Raw genomic sequence first — 18,177 nt, 5'->3', positions numbered from 1 at the left:
CTGGCCAGCGTAGGCGTGCAGTACCGTTTATGGCATTCTCCCTTTATTGCAACAACCATTCGTTACTTTATTTAATCATGTCAATATTACCCTTTATTCTTCTTTCGCATTCTAGCAAATCGGTGTTTTCTCTTATAAATACTCGACTGTTTATGTTGTTACAATTGATGTATGTGCACTGATCTTATTATTAAGCTATGATATTATCAAAAAGTAAGAACAATTTATCCTTAACAAGTGTAAAACTTTGACAGCTCTCGAATTAGAAATAATTAAAAAAAAACAATTTAAAAGACTTCTTTAGCAAATTAAATTTCAAGAATAATTTCAAAATATGCAGAATGTTAAAAATTCAAAGATATAAAGGAATAACAGAAATTTATTTTTTATTTTGGAAAAGATTAATATGGATAAATGTTTATCTTAATAAAGTTTAAGAATTTTAATAATTTTAAAAAGTTTAATAAAGTTTAATAATTAAAATATTCAATTTTTAAAAATTTCTGAAAAATTTTCATCTTTGTTTACCGGAATCATACATCAATTTTCAGAGATACACGTATCTATTTCTGACTTACACTAAAAATACACTTTAGTAAAGGCCTATTACTTGCAAAAATATAAATTCGCAATATTTGCATCTTGCGAGTTCAGAAAACAGAGTTTTCTCGCGTGAGAGACGACTCTTCATCAAAAGAAAAAGTAGCAATATTCATTCATTCATACATCCTCGCAATATTTTATTCACGAAAGTCACTATGTATCCAACACTCGATCGAATGCTCACAAACATTCGCGATTCGTTGGCAAGCACGAGCTCGTATGTTTGTCGATCGCGCGATCGAGGAAGAATACAGAGTTCCCGGTGCGCAAAAGATACGGCACGTGTGTTCGATTAGCCAGCTCCTTTGTTGTATCCTATGCAGTAATCATGTACCATCACCACCACACACTACCACCACATCGCGAGCTGTCATTCGCAAGTCGAGAGAGAGATCAGACCACGCCGATCTCTGTTGCAAAGTTATCCCAGACAGAGTCACGTCGTCATCCGGTTATGCTGTGTGCGATACACTCGGGACGCGTGAGAGTATCATGTTTTATTTACAGCCGGCGACATGCCGTCTTAACAATATTCCTTTCGGACCATTATTTCCAGAAAAGATAAGATAAGCGGTACACAACATCCGTTTCTTTTAATCTGCCGAAATTTTCCTCAATACCGCTTGCAAATAGATGCGAATAGCGAACGATGAGTTGAAAAATATTGTTAGAACATTTCTTCCTCATTCTCTCTCTCTGTCATTCCGTATAACTCTAAATCACTCTCAGTTTCCAAATATCATGAATAAAAAAAAATTAATTTGAATAATCTCGAATTTCTCGAAGGGAGATTGATAATGATGGACTTTAATGTGTGAAAAGATACCATGTCTGGAACGTCATATTTACGACGAGAGAGCCAAGGTCGAGGCAAGCCATTCTCTCAGCGTTTTTATCATTATATGCCGTAAGGGCGCGAAATTATCATTTTGCCCCGGAGCCTCGCACGATAGGTTCGGTACGAAATTCCGCTCGGTGAAATTTCACGTTTCTCGCAGAACAGCGCATGTTTACGATTCGATATCCCTGAATTTGACTCGCTTCGCCTATTTTTACAATCTTTATATGCATATATATATATATATATATATATATATATATATATATATGCGTGTAAAGTGAATATATGCATGTATATATTTCTTGCTGACAGATTTTGATTGATCTTTCGTTGTCTTAATTCTTAATGCACACAAAAAAACTTTCTGGTATGAAATAAAAAATAGACCGATAAAGACCTAAGTACAAGTACGTAATTATTTAATTTTAATTATATATCATCGGTTTTAAGATCACACATCATGTTATACATTCAATTAAATTGATATGAATTTGATACTCGTAAAAAAATTCTTACGAAACTTGCGGTAATGTTAACAATTCTAATATAGTTATTAATGTTAACGTTGTTCAAGCAATGGGTGTGTGGGTTGCTTGAAAATTACAAGCAAGTATCGCCACAACGAACATCAGAACGCTCGCGTTTGCGCTCGAAGATAATGCCGCTTTTTCGCACGGTTTTTTGCCAAAAGGATGCCTCGCCCGGTCGGGGATCAATCTTGTCCGCGGCGAGCTCAATAATCCCTTTCGGACGCTGCTACAATGTTAGCGATTTAATGGGGGTTCATTGTACCCGAATACCCGCGCCTCCCATAGTGGGTCGTTAATCAACAACCGGAGGGATGAAGAGCTGAAGAATTTTGAAGCATAACGTCGAAGTGTTATGGAAAAATTAATTCTATTTAATTTAATAAAGATTATAATAATATAATTAATCTACATTATAAGGAAAATAATATCGGCTAAATGTTTATTTTTTTAATTTAATTTAATTTTTTTTTTTTTTTTTTGCTACGAGGGAAAGAATTACTTGAAATTTTAAATATTTATCTTCTATTTAAAAAAAAAAATTATTTATATTAAGTCTCTCTATTTGCATTTCCAAAGCTTCATTTACTAGAATTTTTCAATCTTTTTCTATTATCTATATTGCTTATAATTCAGGAATTATTTTCTTTAAATTGTTTTAGGTTTACTTTTATAAATGTGATTTACTTATGTGTATTTATAGTTTCTTTTCTTTTAAACAAGAAGAATATAATTATATATATTTTTTTTATTATTTAATTTATTATTTAATTTTATTATTATTATTATTTAAAAATATATTTTTAAAATATTCAAAGTGGAATGTTAAATGCTTATGACAGTTAATCACTAATTATTTATCGATATAATAAGTATAATGACTTTTTCTCGATTCTTTGAGACATCTTCTTAATGAATTAATTTTGAATCTTCGCTGTAATTTCGAAGCAGGGATTGTGCCCCGGAATATTCGATAATTATTCGATCCTTCGTCGCAGCTTACGAGCGGACCGGAGTGGAAACTGGACCCGTTGCGTTTAAAGAGCTCGGGACACCAAAAGGATCAATTTAGAAATCAGTCGCGGCCAGTCTGGTTAAACCGGTCGTCCCTGCCCCGGTCGCAAATCCTGAATCGCTAGGAAAAAATTCGTCGCGAAAGCCGCTAAAGTAACCGCTTGACAACACTACTAACGATAACATGATTCTCGAGTCTTCCCGGTCATCACAGAAGCGCGATTAGGACGAATGTGTGTTGACCTCTTGTTAAAGCGCATCTTCGAGGCATCCCACACGTGTTCCGCACAAACACGGAATGTGCTGCTGTCACATCATTTGCCGTTAATTATTTTTCGTTCTCGTTATTTTTCATTTTTCAGACTCATATCATGTAATTAAAGAATTATTGCGTGCAATTGTCAATAATTTCAATGATTTAGTAAAAATCATTAAAACTTTCACGATACGTAATAGAACGTTCGATGCATCGAAATCTTTTCAATCGAAAAATCTGTTATTTCATAAATTATTAAATCGATTATTTCATAAATTCTTTTAACAGGAAAATCTTTTATGTACTAAATTTATGATAAACGCGACTCTAATAATAATATTTAAAAAAATGCTTTGTGAAGAAAAATGTAAAAAGTTGCTTGAAATTTATTTAAAAAAACTAAAAAATAACTATACCAGAAGAAGAAGGTGCTTTGTATTTTCGTAAAAGTGATATATTCTCCAAAACTCGATATCAATATCGATATCTTGCTTTTGGCATTAAATATCTTTGAGCGGACGAAAGGATATCGGGCATCCGGTACCGAGTGAGTAATGATATCGATAAGTGCCGCGGCGACGAGTTCTCCGGTTTATCGATCGCTACGTCGCAAGGTCGCCGCGTCGACAATTAATTTAATTGCAAAATCGTCCCATCAGGATGTGCCCCGAATGCAACAGCGATTGTTTCGGCGCGGCGCGATACATCTGCAGGAATCCGACGATGCGGGGGGTGCGCGCACGCTTCGGAATCCTGAGCAATGCGAGCGAGCCGTAGGGCGTCCGAGACCGCGGACTCGAGGAAAAAAGGATCGCCATGAAAAATCCCGTCCTGTTCCATTTTCAGCGTGAGCGGCAAGCGAATTCGAGAAGATTTACTCCGAAAGATTATTCGGAAGCAAAAATAATTGACCTCTTGATTTATAATAACGATGAATAATAAAAATACTTCGAGAGATATTTTATACACTTTTATAAATTTATAAACATAAAGATGTATTTATATTTATAGAATAAGTAAAAATATATATAATTTCATAATTATGAATTTATTATAAATATCTTTACCTTTGAAATAAATAATTTAATGTTTTTTTATTATTATTGGAATAAAAATTTTGCATGTTCAAACACCTTTTACTGCAAGGTATCTTCTATTAACTTCAATTTAACAATATCATAAATTGGGGTAGAAAATATATTCAACAATTGTTTATACATAATTTCAAATATTGATATTCTTCTTTCGTAAACTTGAAGCTCATGCAAATATTCGATAAGAAAAATTAAATACACCTATATTTTTTGTTGCTTCCGTCTCTTTATTCTTTGCTGCGGTATTTCTCGGTCTTTCTTTCGATCGCATGACGAACTTCTCTCGACGAGCCCGTTTGTGCGAAGTTCGGACCCGCAATGGTCCATTCATTTCGCCGATATTTTGATGCTTGGGGTAGAGAAAAGCAGAGAGCAGAAAGTGGAGAGGAATTCGATAATCTCTTTAGCAGGGTGTCACGTAGATGCTGCAGTTACGCGGCAAGTTTTTTCGTTTATCACGTACGAATCGCGGAGGCTTTTTTCCTTCCAGTCCGACCGTGGGATCAAACAGGATTTCACAGATGAAGTGCGGTAACCGAATACACGCCGATCCCGAAATCTTCAAGCCCGTCGAAAGATATGTTTTTTTTTTCAAACCCGAGAGAAGTATTTTTCCCGATCGATTTGTAGAAAGAAAATTCATTTTAGCTCGATGTAAATTAAATTAAAATTATTACTAATCGTTTAAATTTCCGTAATTTCGAGCGAGATGTTTTCTTTCGATCGATATGTAATATCTTATAATATATATTATAAACTATATTTCATTTTCTATTTAAAAAGAATTCTTACAAAACATTTTAATTTTTTTAATTTGCTATATATTCTCCTAAAATTTATAAAGATTAATTATTCTTCCAATTAGAAGATAAAATAATTATGGAGAGCTAAAATATAAGAGAGAATATTTCTAACTTTCTAGTCTTTGCAGAATAGAGCTATTACAGTCGCCGGCATGAATGATTTCTCACGCTCGACAGTGTTTCATAGCGGCCTGTTTCCTTCTTGCCGGTTACGTACAACAAATAGCGCTATCGCTTCTCGTACTCGGAACGTAAGAATTACATACAGTATACTACTACGCAATGGGTGGGTGATTGTCACCTGGCCGCTTGAACCGTCTTATCGCGCGCACGACGCGCGTTTCCCTTATCGCGCAGGCAAGCAGGTAAGACCGCGTGCGCGTATCTCATATTACGACCGTACAAACTGGTGTTTGTATCATAGCGATGACCAATAATCATAAGTCAGCGATAGCGCGTACGCAACAGGGGACAGAAGAAAGGGAAATAGGTCGCGCGCATATACAATTATAATCAGTTACTATTGGGCCTTTAAAAACGCCAGGTATTTAAAAATGATAGTCGCAAATATTTTAAATTTAATTAATATTTAATAATATTTCTTTTAACAATAGGAAACGATAAAGAGAGAAAAGCACGCAAAAAGATATATATATATATGTATAATTTAGAAAATTTTTAAAGATTCCTTAAAGAGAATTTTTAAAAGAATTTCTAATTAATATCGAAATACTGACTATTACTTGTTCTTGCATATTTAAAAAAAATGTACGAAGAACCGATCTACAAATTTCATTCTGTTTATGTCATCGTATGTAAATTATTTTTTACACGTGAATAATATTAAAAGGAATAATATTATATATCAATTGTATAATATTATATGTATCAATTGAAAATTCTTCTAAATTTCCTTTGAAGTATTTTTAAAATTCCTATGAATTATATATCTCTTTCTTTATCCTCTTCCCCCTCGTTGTTAACAAAAATAATATCGTTATTAAATTTTATAAAATTATAAAATTCTGCAAAATGTATATCTTCTTTTCGTTCACTCGTTCACATTAAAAGATTTACTACTTTTTATTTGTCGCAAATCAATTGATTAAGTTAATAATACGCACGACGTGTGCTTAATGAAAATGGCTAATGATCGCGATGAGTAATGAGAGCCACTTGCTCGTGGAAGAATATTTTTACATGGTGCCCGACTCGTTTTGATCCAGGCACACCGTGAAGTATGTAAAGACGGCAATACATTCCTTGAAAACCTTGAATATATTTACCCATGGACCAGGTCACTGTCTCAATACTACTCCCGCCATTCAACTAGAAATCCTCAACCTGTGGGAATCTTCAGGTAGGCACGAGAGGAACCTGACTGAAGTGCAACGTGTCTCCAAGATTTTCTTTAAGAATATACGGATTTTCGAACGATGCTTGCCGACAATATCCTCAAAGTGCTTGAAAGACTCAAGAGACGAACAAATGATTTAAGCTCTAACGGATTTCTGAGAAATTTGGTGCAACAGATAAATCCAGCAATAAGAATTCAATAATTAAATCAATTCTGGTATTTTTTATTAATATATTTTAATAGATTAATTAATAAATAGATTGATTAATAGATTGATTAATAAAAGAAAAAAATATCTAGACGTTTAAGAAAGATAAAGATTACATCGTCCCAATCATTAAATAGGGAAAGTTGTGACATATCATTTGTCACATATACTTCATGATTTTTCCTCGTATAATATAAAGATGCCATGTTCGCTCACGGATAAAAACAAATAGCATTAAAAATAGAGAAAGATAGTGAAGGGGGAAGAGAGGGTCACTGCGAAGTGGCGGCAATCTCCGATGTCACAGAGAGGGTCGCCGGTATTCCTCTCGAAGAAGATGAAGAAGAAGAAGGAGAGAGAGAGAGAGAAAGAGAGAGAGTTGCAGCCACAGCTCATGTTTCAGTTTTCGGCTTTCCGAGAAATATTTTTACGCGCCCTTCCCGCGCATGCAGAGAACCTCTTTATTTCTCGCTCACTACTTTCATATTCTCCTTCCTTTTCTCGTCCTTCCTGCAGATTCAACAGTCTGCATTTACGGGGGTGGATGCGATGCACACCACCACCACCTGTGAGACCCGAAGGGGGAGCTATCCAATGACTGAGAATCCTTAATGCGGTAGGTTTGACCGGAGGAAAAATACTTTCATGCTTATATCGATCATGAATTACAAGTGTTTTTAAGCAGCGCAGCTTTTAAAAGCACACTTTTGATTTATTGCCATGGAATTCACGTTAGAGGAGCGATCTAAAAATGAGAAAACGTTCTATTCTATTCGAAGAGACGAAACATGAAATCGTCATACGTATTATTAACTTAATAAATTAATTTGTGACAAATAAAAAATAATGAATCTTTTAATGAATGAAAAAAAAGAAATATACATTGTGTAAGAAGATATTGTAGTTCCACAAAGTTTAATAACGATATTATTTCTTTTTTAATAATGGGGACACTGAGAGTAAAGAGAGAGAGAGAGAGAGAGAGAGATGTATAATTTACAGAATTTTTAAAAATCCTTCAAAAATAATTGTAGCAAAGAAGGTCTCGTATTTTTATAAAATAAATTATATTTTCTGGGGGATTTTTCTAATAAAAATGTTTATATATATCATCAATGTTAAACAGCCCTTCCCTTTTTTAATTCTGAGGTCAAGCAAATTATAATCGCTTATCAATTCTCTTCAAACTTTTAATTCATTTGAAAATTATTTAGTAGTATTTTTTGAGATCTAGAATATGTCAACTTTTCTAATATACAAAAGTATGGATCCTTTCTTCTATTATTAAGATTAGAATCTATTGAACGCCAGAATTAACTTTTGTCGTAAAAGAAAGTGCGTCAAATGAAAGACAACCTTCGGACAATGAGACCAAACTCTAATTCGTATGCAAATCCTAGGAGAAATGTGTTGGAAACGTATGGACAGATTATCGCATGTGTACGTAGACGTATTCTTCTAATTCCGCGAAGGCGGCTCGCGATGTTTCCGGACATAATACCTCAGCGAGAAGCACAAAGCTCTTGCTTGTCGGTTCTTACGCGCGATCGACTGACCCGTGTCGACGTATCCGAGGTATCCTTGCACCTTGCTGAATAATAACCTTGCCTGTATAGAGTGCGTATACACGATGCCGAATTGAATTCCATTCCGCGAAGGGCATCGAGATGCTTTCATGCACGATCGTTTCTTTCATCGTTTCGGGGAGAGGGTGGAAGGGTCACGTACACATACACATACATATACATACATAAATAGCCACATTATATCCGCGGGATATTAAATCTATGTTAGAGAGCGATGTAAAAAAACCAAAGAGGCGAGAAAAGGAATAGCGCGGGAAATATTCGGGGAGGTCTTTTTATAAAGGAGACTTTAAGTGATCTCTCACGAGGCACGTTTTTTGAACTGTATATATTGATCTCACGGTATTCATTACTAATGACTAATGGTAATTAGCGATAATTGTTGGCGTTGAAAAAATGTATAGGAAAGATAAAATATCGAAAGGTATTCAATTTCTGTACACATATTTAACACGAGAATAGGAAAAAGAGTAGAGGAAATTTTAAGTCTTCATTAATTTTTTTATCTAATTTTTAATTGTGTGATTTTTTTAAGAACGCAGTGTTGACTTTTCTTAGGAAAATTGTGAATGATTTGCACAGTGCGCTGAACAAATCCGCACGATTTTTCAACCACCCTTATATATTTATTTATATACAAATTACGTGTGTGTATATACACATATATATTTATGTTATATAAATTTTGTTGGAAAAACAATCTAACTGCGGATTGATAGCAATCCGCTGCAATAATTGCTACAAATGATCAAATTGCTGACCAACATAAATTTGTCAAGCGTCGCCAACATTTTGCTTGTTTTTACAAAAAATATGTATTTCTAAATCTTTAAATCAACTCACCGTTATTCGGCTGCTATTTGCTCCAGCAAAACGGTTATTTGGTTGCTATGACTAATCTGGCTGTCGCCGCGCATTCCCGCTTTATTTACCTACGACGAATACTTTCTTAATCTTTGCAAAAACAATGTTTTTTACATTCGAAGTTTATATTTACTCACTGTTATTCCGTTTTCCATGCTATATGTTCTTCTCGCAGGTGAAAAATTGTTGTTATCGCACTACGAAATAAGCTTAAACGCGCCACAATAAAGTTATACTTGCGTTAAATATCGCGAAATGAGCGGCGGAAGTGACGTATACGTTACAAATAAGTCCGCAAGCAGCATTTTAATATCAAAGTGGCGACATCTCTAGATGACACGAAAAAAGAAATCTTTGCTACCTTTGTTCTGATTGGTTGATTGAACGCTACTTTGCTCCACGGGTACAATTTTCGAACGAACTCATAACCTTCACAGGCAGTACACTTTACGGCGCAAATATACCCTAAGTTTTCGAATTTGTCACTTTGCTATACAAATTATTTTAAGAGATGGCATAGATTTTAAAGCTTGATCGTACATATATAATAAAATATACGAATTAAAGCCGCAAAATGTCGGAGCGCAAGGTTTTAAATGTAAGTATGAAATTTAAGACGGTTAATTATTTGTTTATGGTGTGTCTATATCCTTTGTGTTTCAATAAATCTATCTTTTGTGTGTTTTTGTATTTTTAGAAATACTATCCACCAGATTTTGATCCATCGAAAATCCCGCGTATGAAATTGGCGAGAAATCGTCAATATACTGTGCGACTAATGGCGCCCTTTAATATGCGATGCAAAACATGTGGTGAATATATCTATAAGGGCAAGAAATTTAATGCACGTAAAGAGGATGTCGAAGGCGACGATTATCTGGGCATACGCATCTACAGGTTTTATATTAAGTGCACTCGCTGTCTGCAAGAGATATCCTTTAAGACTGATCCTAAGAACACAGATTACGAGATTGAAGCAGGTGCGACGAGAAATTTTATGGCACTGAAACTGGCTGAGGAACAAGCTCAAAGAGAGGAAGATGAGGAGAAGGAAGAGGAAGCAACCAATCCAATGAAGCTTTTGGAAAAGAGAACGCTCCAATCTAAGCAGGAACTAGAACTGTTAGAATCTTTGGAGGAGTTGAAAGATTTAAATCGTAGACAACAGACTATAGATTATGATCAAATGTTGGAACAATATGATACAGAGACTGCTAGACAAAGGACAGAAAAGGAACAAGAAGAATTGGACGAACAATATATTAAATCTATATTTGGTAAAAGACAATTGATTGGGACTATTGTAGAAGAGAAAATTGAAGAAGTAAAGGAAGAAGAAAGTGTTGAACCTGTTAGGAAAATGTTTAAAACAGAGGGGGCAAATGATAGAGAAGAAAGAGTGAGTTGATCTTACATTTAATAAAACTTATTCACTTTTTATTATTATTTTTAATTTGAGAATTTGATGAATAAAATGTATATTAAAACTGATAATTATAATTATTTGTTATATGCAGGAAAATTCTGAACATTCCTCGAAATCTACAAAAGTATCATTGTGGTCGGAAAATATAGGTTTGTCATCTAACAAGAAAGATTTAATCAAGAAAAATAATATTGGTATAAAGATAAACGCGAAGTCAACACAAAATAAAACGTCCACAAGCACTGCTCTCACTGATTCACAGTTGGACAAAACACCTAACATGACGAGTACCTCAAATACAGATATAGTCTCTAACTCAACTAATGTAAGTAACAGTTTGTCTCTATTAGGTGCATATTCGAGTAGTAGCGATAGTGATTAATGAAGAATATAGAGCAATATGTAATATATATAATACATATATATATATTTTTTTCATGTATATATTTTTATTCATCGAAATAAATGTTATATAAAATAAACGGAATCTACAAACACAGCGCATTTATAACGTTAAACATCTCGAAATATAGTGATAAATATAAAATATATGTAATTATATAAAATTATATATAATTTATATATAATTTTAAGTGTTCTTATATGTCCATCAGACATATGTATATACGTAAATAATTTATTAAATGTAATGTGACTTGCAGGTCGATACTTATATGATGTGTCGATGATTACAGAGTTTCTTATAGGATGCCGAAGGCTTTAGTCCTAAAACATAAAGGATTAGATTATCAGAAATAAAAAAAAATATTGAAAGTTGGTCTGTTTACAAGGCTAGGCACTCTATAAGAAACTCTGTTGTCAAGTTATATGAATATATAATGTGATAAAGAGAGAGTACCTAGCCTACTAAAACAGACCATATTAACACACTCGAGATGAGAAAAAGTTTAAGGATTTTAAAAAAGGTCTGTCTTGAGTGCATTAATGTGATGTCTACTCATTTTATTTCTACAATGACGAGTAATTTATTAAAAATAATGGGCATTTGCAAGTTTTAATATTAGCATGTTTTATTCAGTTAATAAGAATTAATTGTTAAAATGCAAACTAATAAAATTTTTAGGATTCTTAAAAAAAGCTACTAACATGCGTGTATATCATTATCATATTTCAATCACTATTTATTCAATTATTATATAATTTGAGAAACATTTCTCAATTCTAATCAATGCAATTGTTGTTTAAATGTAGATTATTTAAATAATTACTTGGTCAATATGGACCCATTAAGAATTTATACTACAATGCACGAGTTGATAAATCATGACATTATGTCATGCGAATAATCGGATTATAAAATTGACGAGATATGTTATGAAGAAATCGTTTTGAAAAACGACTATATCGACGACGATGTGATTTCTGAGGCCTGTTACGGCCCTCCTCATTATCGCGATTTATAACAGGATTAACGATTCTGAAAAAGCAATCTGTGTCTTTTTCGAATGAATTATGTTGATTATGAAAATTATTTAAGCCAATTGTAGGCTCGCCGAAGGCTTCTAAAGCCGAGGAATCCATCAGCCAACTATAGAGGGATTCCCGAATAGGAACTTGATGATCTTTAACGTGACGGATTATGTCATGTTTAAATTTCTCATTAGTTGCGTGTTGACATTTCTCGCAAACGAAAGCTTCTTCATTATCGGAAGGAGCACGGCGACAATCGTCAAGATAAAATTCTTCCGGCGCAAAAAATGGATTTTTTATAGGTGAAGTGTGATAATATCGATAATGCGATGATTCTGATCTGTCGCATGAACGCGAATCGATAAGACGAAATGTTGGCATGGATGCTTTCATTAACGCTCGCTTCGACTCGCAAGAAAAAGCACGCGACAGTTTATCATCGATGATGTTCGACCGAGGTTTACCATCCGAATATTTTTTCATGACATACCGGTTGTTATTGTTCTTCTCTCGTAAGTTTATTTCTAGCTGAGCGATGCGATGCTCCAACCGCGTGCGTTGTGCCTGCGCCCGATCCTGCTGATCCTCCAGCAGCTTGACCAGCTTTTCCAATCGCATCACTTGCATCTGTTTGTTCTCCAGCGTAGTGTACAATTCTTGGATCGCTTCGGTCTTCGCCGCAATCTGCTTATTGATCTAGAGAAATGAGAAAATTATCAATGTTATTAATCTTTGAGAAATATGATCCATGACAAAACTAATCAGATCAGAAAATATATTTTATGATGAGAAAAATCTAAAAAAATACAAATAAGGAAATATAAATATATTAAAACTTCTATAATCTGTATATATGGATTAAATATGGGTTAAAAGAATTGAATAAAGAATTTAAAAAGATTTTTAAAAAATGATAGAAAGAGAATGACGAATATGTCTATGTGATTTATGTTACTTCATCAATATCTTCATAATTTTCATTCGCAAGATTATCCACATTCGCCTGCTTTCCCGTAAGGAGGCTCAACAGCTCGTCTCTGGCTTTCAGGAATTTGCTTTGCTCTCGCATCACCCGATCGCGTTGCTCCAGCTCCAGCTGTTTCTGAGTCAGGGTGGTTTCCAGTTCCTGGTTCTGTTGCATAGCCTCGGCTAGACTATTTCGCAAATCGCAGACCTGCTGCTGAAGCTCGATCGTGTCGAATTCCGTTTTGCCACCCTCTTTCGATTTTGCATAAAGATGACGTTGAATTTCGGATAACTGATTCTCCAGCACTTCGTTCCTTTCTTGCCTAATGCACAATCCGTAACAGAGATTGATAATCTGACTTGCAAACTCAAAAAATATGAGTTATAAGCAAATTTTTTCATAAAATTTTTTCTAAAAATGTGTAAGATTCGCATATCACAAAAATAATTTAGTTTCTGTATCGTGTGAAATGTTAAAAATTGATCAATTTAATTATTTTGATATATATATATATATTGTAATTTATATATCTTGAATGAAAGTCTTAATTATGTATATTTAGTGATATTAATGTGATTAATGTTCTAATGTTAAAGCTTACGTGAATCTGGCGATTTTTTGAATCTGCGCGTGCTCTAACAACAGATTCTGGAGATCATTGGTCTTGGCTATGAGTTCGGCGGCCAGTTTATCCTTCGTCTCATCTTCGCTATCGCTCTGCGAAAGAATAAAAAGGACGAATAATCGAAACTAATTTCGAGGACAAGAATTTAGCAGAGAGAAAAAGACGGTCTAACGAGCGAACGAATCGAATGAGGAAGCGAATCGAATGGTTCTTAGTTCTTATATGAGCAGAGGTCCCGAAAGTAATGTAAACTAACGGCCGCCTGATGCATTACAGTGACAATCTCTTGCTTTTCCTTTTCGAGTTGCTCGATCTTTTCCCTCATATGTTCCAGTTCAGCTCGAGCCGCAGTCAAATCGTTATACAGACAAATTTCATTTTCCGTGTGATTGTTATCTAAAATACAATCGAGATGAAAACTTTAATGAATAAATAATTACGTCCATATTTATATCATTTGAATTTGCAAAACACTCGCAAAGATTTTGTCAATAGTTTAAACCGCTAAGCTTATCTACCTGCTACAGCTATTTTATTGCTCTTTTCACTTGCGAGTTCGCAGAGCAGCCGACTTTTCTCTTCGAGATGTTTGCAACGTTCTTCGATTTCTGTTAAAGCACTTTCAGCTTGTTGTCTTTAATGAATTTGATTGAAATTAATTTTAGTAACATTTTTTTAAATAAACTTTATCGCAAATTGAAAAGAGTTTATTCACAGACACACACACAAGAGAGAAAGAAAGAGTATATAAAATATATATATATATAATTTATAAATTATTATTTTATCTTATTAAAGTAATATTAATTGTATAATTATTATATTTATTTGAGAATAATATTGAATGACATGAAAAAACTAATAACTAATGTTAAAGGTAGAACATTATTAACTATTTACCTTTTTTCTCTTTCTTCGTTGATTTCCTTATCGATCATTTCGAACTTTTCTGATAATTCCTTAATGGTAGTATTTGCTTCATCTTCCTTGTAAGCCATCTTTTGTTTGAGCTCTAGCATTCTAAAGTAGGCAAAAAAATATAGATCACATAGGAAAGGATCGATTGTGCTCTTATTATATATAAGCAATCTTATTATCTATCTCGAAAATATAAATTATGAAAAGATAAAAATAAACTATTTTCAACAGAAATCTATAATTTCGTTAAAATTCTTAATTATTAATTTATTTAAATTTATTGTTTGGTTCTTAGATATTTCTTAAAAATAAAGATTTAAGAAAATTGCGATATTTCGACAACGATTAAAATGATAACCGTGATTCGAAAGTATCGCGCTGCTTCTCCATCTTCGCTATGAGATCGTCGCTACTCTTCAGTGCTTTGTTCATATCTTTCAGTCTCAATTCCATTGTCTGATCCTTTTGCTTTAACTGAACCTCCAAAGATTTCATGCTGTTCTGCAATTGCTGCGATTTTTGCTCCTCGTTAGCCACGTGCCCCTCTAACTCACGAATCTTCGTTCGTGCTTTATTCATCTGCAATTCTATCGATCGCATCCTTTCCTTGCCTTGACTCGCCTTGTCACGTTCCGCCTTTAACTCCAGCAAAGCAGTGCTCAGCTGGTCCCGCAAATCCTTGCGATCGATATTTGGTTGCTCCTTCTTCATGCGCTCGAGATAATTGTCATATTCAATGCGCAAATTCGAGGATTTCATCTCATATTCGGCGATAAAATTGTTTTGGGCCGTCTTCAGCTGGTCCAGTTGCATCTTTAGCTCCTCGTTGCTCTGTGCGAGGTTCGTTTGCTGCATCTCTACTTCCGAATAATCCACTACAATCGACACTTTGCCCATCTCGTTCTCCTGGCGCGATTCTGTCAGCCAGGACTTTACGAGAGACGCGACTGACAAGCTCTTGTCCAGGGCACGTTGACAGAACTCTTGAGAGCGGTCGCAGAGATCCTGCAGTTGATTTTGCAGCAGCGACACGCCGATCATCATCGACTCATCCATGCAGATCTGCTCCCATTGTTCGTTATCAGGCAAGTTTGTCTCGATTGACGTCGGCAGGCTTTGCTTAAGAAATTCAACTTGAGATAATTTTAGTTCTTCGATCTTGCCGGGATCCTTGCCGCCGGCCGTGATTATCTTCTCCCGTAGACTCGATATTTCGTCGTACAAATCCTGCGCGATTTTCTGCAAACGCCACAGGAAAGAATTTAATTTTGTTCAGCTTTATTATAATATTGACTTTACTCAGAACTTAAAGTCTGATATATTAAAAAAAATTATCCAAAAATTCACAATAATCGACGAATCTACAATAAGAGAAGAGTAATGAAAACATCTTCTCGAATGTACGAAAATTTGTTTTACCTGTTTATCGGCGAAGGTTTTTTTTAAATTCACATATCGTGACTTTTTTGAACTATATTGAATCTCCAGCTGTCGTTTATCTGCGGTAATTACATTTGTTGGTTTTTTATTACACGACGATATATTCGGAGTCATGCTTGGTCGACGAGCGGAATTATTATTGGAGTTAACAGAAGACTCTTCCTGCATTGGCGAATCGCCCTGCAAAAAGATAATGAGTTTGACGCGTAGTGTAAAATAAAAAATAAAATTTTGAAAAAATGTTATAAATTTATTATGAATAATTAATATAAATTAATTAATTATTATTGAATATGAATAATGAATTAATATTAATGATAACAATACGTTTTAATCGAAAACGGAGCGTTGAGAGTAGAGTATATACAGTCTTCCTTTATTAAGCAGAAAACTATTTAGCAAGTATTTGGCAAGATATTGTAATATTAACGTACTTGCATAGCATTTCGCGCAACCTGAGTTGTTGGAATTCTACTCTTATGGGGTTTACTTCCAATACTAAACGCAGATTTTTTGGAACTATTAGATGACGGGCGATCTTCCGCTTTTTCTATCAAAAATAATGTAAATATATAAATAAACATTTTTTTCTTTTTATTAAAAATATATTATGTAATTTTACAATTAAGATGTAAAATTTGCTTTTCTTAACTTTCTACGTTTTTGTTCTCTTTTTTTTCTTCACGTCAAATTGTGAAAATACTATCTCATCCTTTTAAATATAAGTAATCTAAATATATATATATATATATATATATATATATATATATATATATATATATATACATATGTTAAATATTATATATAATTATATATACTTAAAAAGAGAATATATCTGCCATGTAAAGGATGCACTCTGAATGAATCTATGACAGTCAGCATTATTTCTTTGATCTAACCTTTATGCAATAATATAATTATTTCTAAACTCTAGAACGTTATAAAGTGAGATTATTTCTATAATTGATACTAATATCTATTATTTTGTTCAGTTAGAATAATTTTCGTATTATTCCAGAAGATAATAAAAATAAAAACGTGAAGATAACATAACATCAATAATATTCAAAATTTTTCTAAACTTTCTTCATAATACTTATGAAGAGTATGTTAATATATATACAAACAGAAAAATAAATTTAAATTTGCATTAACATTTTTGCAATAGTAAAAATTTATGCAATAATAAAAATTTAAAAAAATTGCTATTTTCAGAGTTTCTATATTATTAGTCTAAAATCTAGATGCGACATATAACCTGAAGGATTTATCGTGACTGCTTCGCTCAGCATTTTTCGGCTCTTTTTCGGCGATAATGTGGCACAATTGGTGACAGCTGGATTTACGAAAAGATCTGCAAGATTTTCAAAAGGGCGAGGAGAGTTTCAATTTCGTAGTTTTGTTGATTAGATAAAACGAGACGAACGAGCGCTGGCGTTGATTCGTGTGAGACAGTCGACGATTTTAAGCTGTTTCAAAATTAAGATCAATTTTATGTTGAATGTTTGAACGATGACATTTTCAAAGTTAAAATACGATGCTAAAGTTGATTAAGAATTCTTTAACATATACGTCAGCTTTAAAAATAGTATGTGGAACTTACGCATAATATTTTAGGATTAATATTATTATAATTTAATTCAGTGCGTAAAGAGAATACTATATCAGATCGTTCCAAAAGATTGTAGCAAGAACTTTTTACAGAAAAGTAATTTCAAATAAATAATTTTTAATCTAGGGAAACAAATGTAAAAAAAATTTACTCTAGTTTCTTTATGGAAGAATAGAATTAAAAAAAAAAAATTCTCATACAGTAAACAGTCAAAGATGTCCAAAGAAACTTACTTCTTTCCATGAAATAATTAAAAAATCTCAGCAAGTGAAAAAGCAGCATTTTTTTCTGACTTTGTTTGACAAACATCGTATAATTTTTTGAAAGATAAATTAATATTTTTAACGTTGCGAAAAAATTCGATTGTGCAAAGAACGCTTCCGACCAAGGAAACGTGCTTTTCCATGACGCGTGTGCTTTCATTAAGCATACGTTAGAATTTCCTGGAAAACGCACACTCGTAAAGCTGGCTATATTATGATGGACAAGTGACGCCGCATTAATTGCCAAAAACCACGCGTAGAAGAATTTCGTCGTGTTGGGACAAATAAAGCAATTCAACATTGAGCAAGGTCAAGTTAATTAGTCAGTTTAATTCGGTGTTT

At 33.5% G+C, this 18,177-nt stretch overlaps 2 protein-coding genes and 1 long non-coding RNA gene across 4 annotated transcripts in view; 1 reads left to right on the top strand and 2 right to left on the bottom strand.

Annotated features, from left to right (window-relative positions):
- LOC126852530 (uncharacterized) overlaps positions 1 to 9,405 on the bottom strand; it is a 56,899-nt gene extending 47,494 nt beyond the window's left edge. Inside the window, exons 1-2 of the long non-coding RNA XR_007687839.1 lie at positions 9,291 to 9,405; positions 9,133 to 9,221 (exon numbers count right to left, since the gene is read on the bottom strand). This is a non-coding gene — a long non-coding RNA (uncharacterized LOC126852530). The remainder of the gene's footprint in view (positions 1 to 9,132; positions 9,222 to 9,290) is intronic.
- Positions 9,406 to 9,583: 178 nt separating this feature from the next.
- LOC126852381 (splicing factor YJU2) lies at positions 9,584 to 11,681 on the top strand. 2 transcript variants are annotated; one of them, XM_050597164.1, is made up of 4 exons: positions 9,584 to 9,751; positions 9,851 to 10,552; positions 10,671 to 10,904; positions 11,242 to 11,681. In XM_050597164.1, exons 1-4 carry the CDS (start codon positions 9,728 to 9,730, stop codon positions 11,266 to 11,268), a joined length of 987 nt encoding a protein of 328 aa, XP_050453121.1. In that variant the 5' UTR covers positions 9,584 to 9,727; the 3' UTR covers positions 11,269 to 11,681. The 2 variants fall into 2 exon arrangements, with proteins under 2 accessions (XP_050453121.1, XP_050453112.1); XM_050597155.1 differs by lacking the exon at positions 11,242 to 11,681 and having other exon boundaries at positions 10,671 to 11,105.
- LOC126852194 (interaptin-like) lies at positions 11,281 to 17,252 on the bottom strand. Its single transcript, XM_050596708.1, has 11 exons — positions 17,219 to 17,252; positions 16,395 to 16,510; positions 15,940 to 16,140; positions 14,879 to 15,759; positions 14,503 to 14,622; positions 14,121 to 14,236; positions 13,859 to 13,998; positions 13,579 to 13,694; positions 12,966 to 13,299; positions 12,501 to 12,706; positions 11,281 to 11,305 (listed from the first exon to the last, which is right to left on the bottom strand). Exons 1-11 carry the CDS (start codon positions 17,250 to 17,252, stop codon positions 11,281 to 11,283), a joined length of 2,289 nt encoding a protein of 762 aa, XP_050452665.1.
- Between the last annotated feature and the right edge of the window lie 925 nt (positions 17,253 to 18,177).

This window comes from Cataglyphis hispanica, chromosome 1 (assembly GCF_021464435.1).
Source record: "Cataglyphis hispanica isolate Lineage 1 chromosome 1, ULB_Chis1_1.0, whole genome shotgun sequence".
Taxonomy (NCBI): Eukaryota; Metazoa; Arthropoda; class Insecta; order Hymenoptera; family Formicidae; genus Cataglyphis; species Cataglyphis hispanica.
Note: the sequence above shows the minus strand (reverse complement) of the source record. Positions and strands in the feature narration are given on the sequence as shown.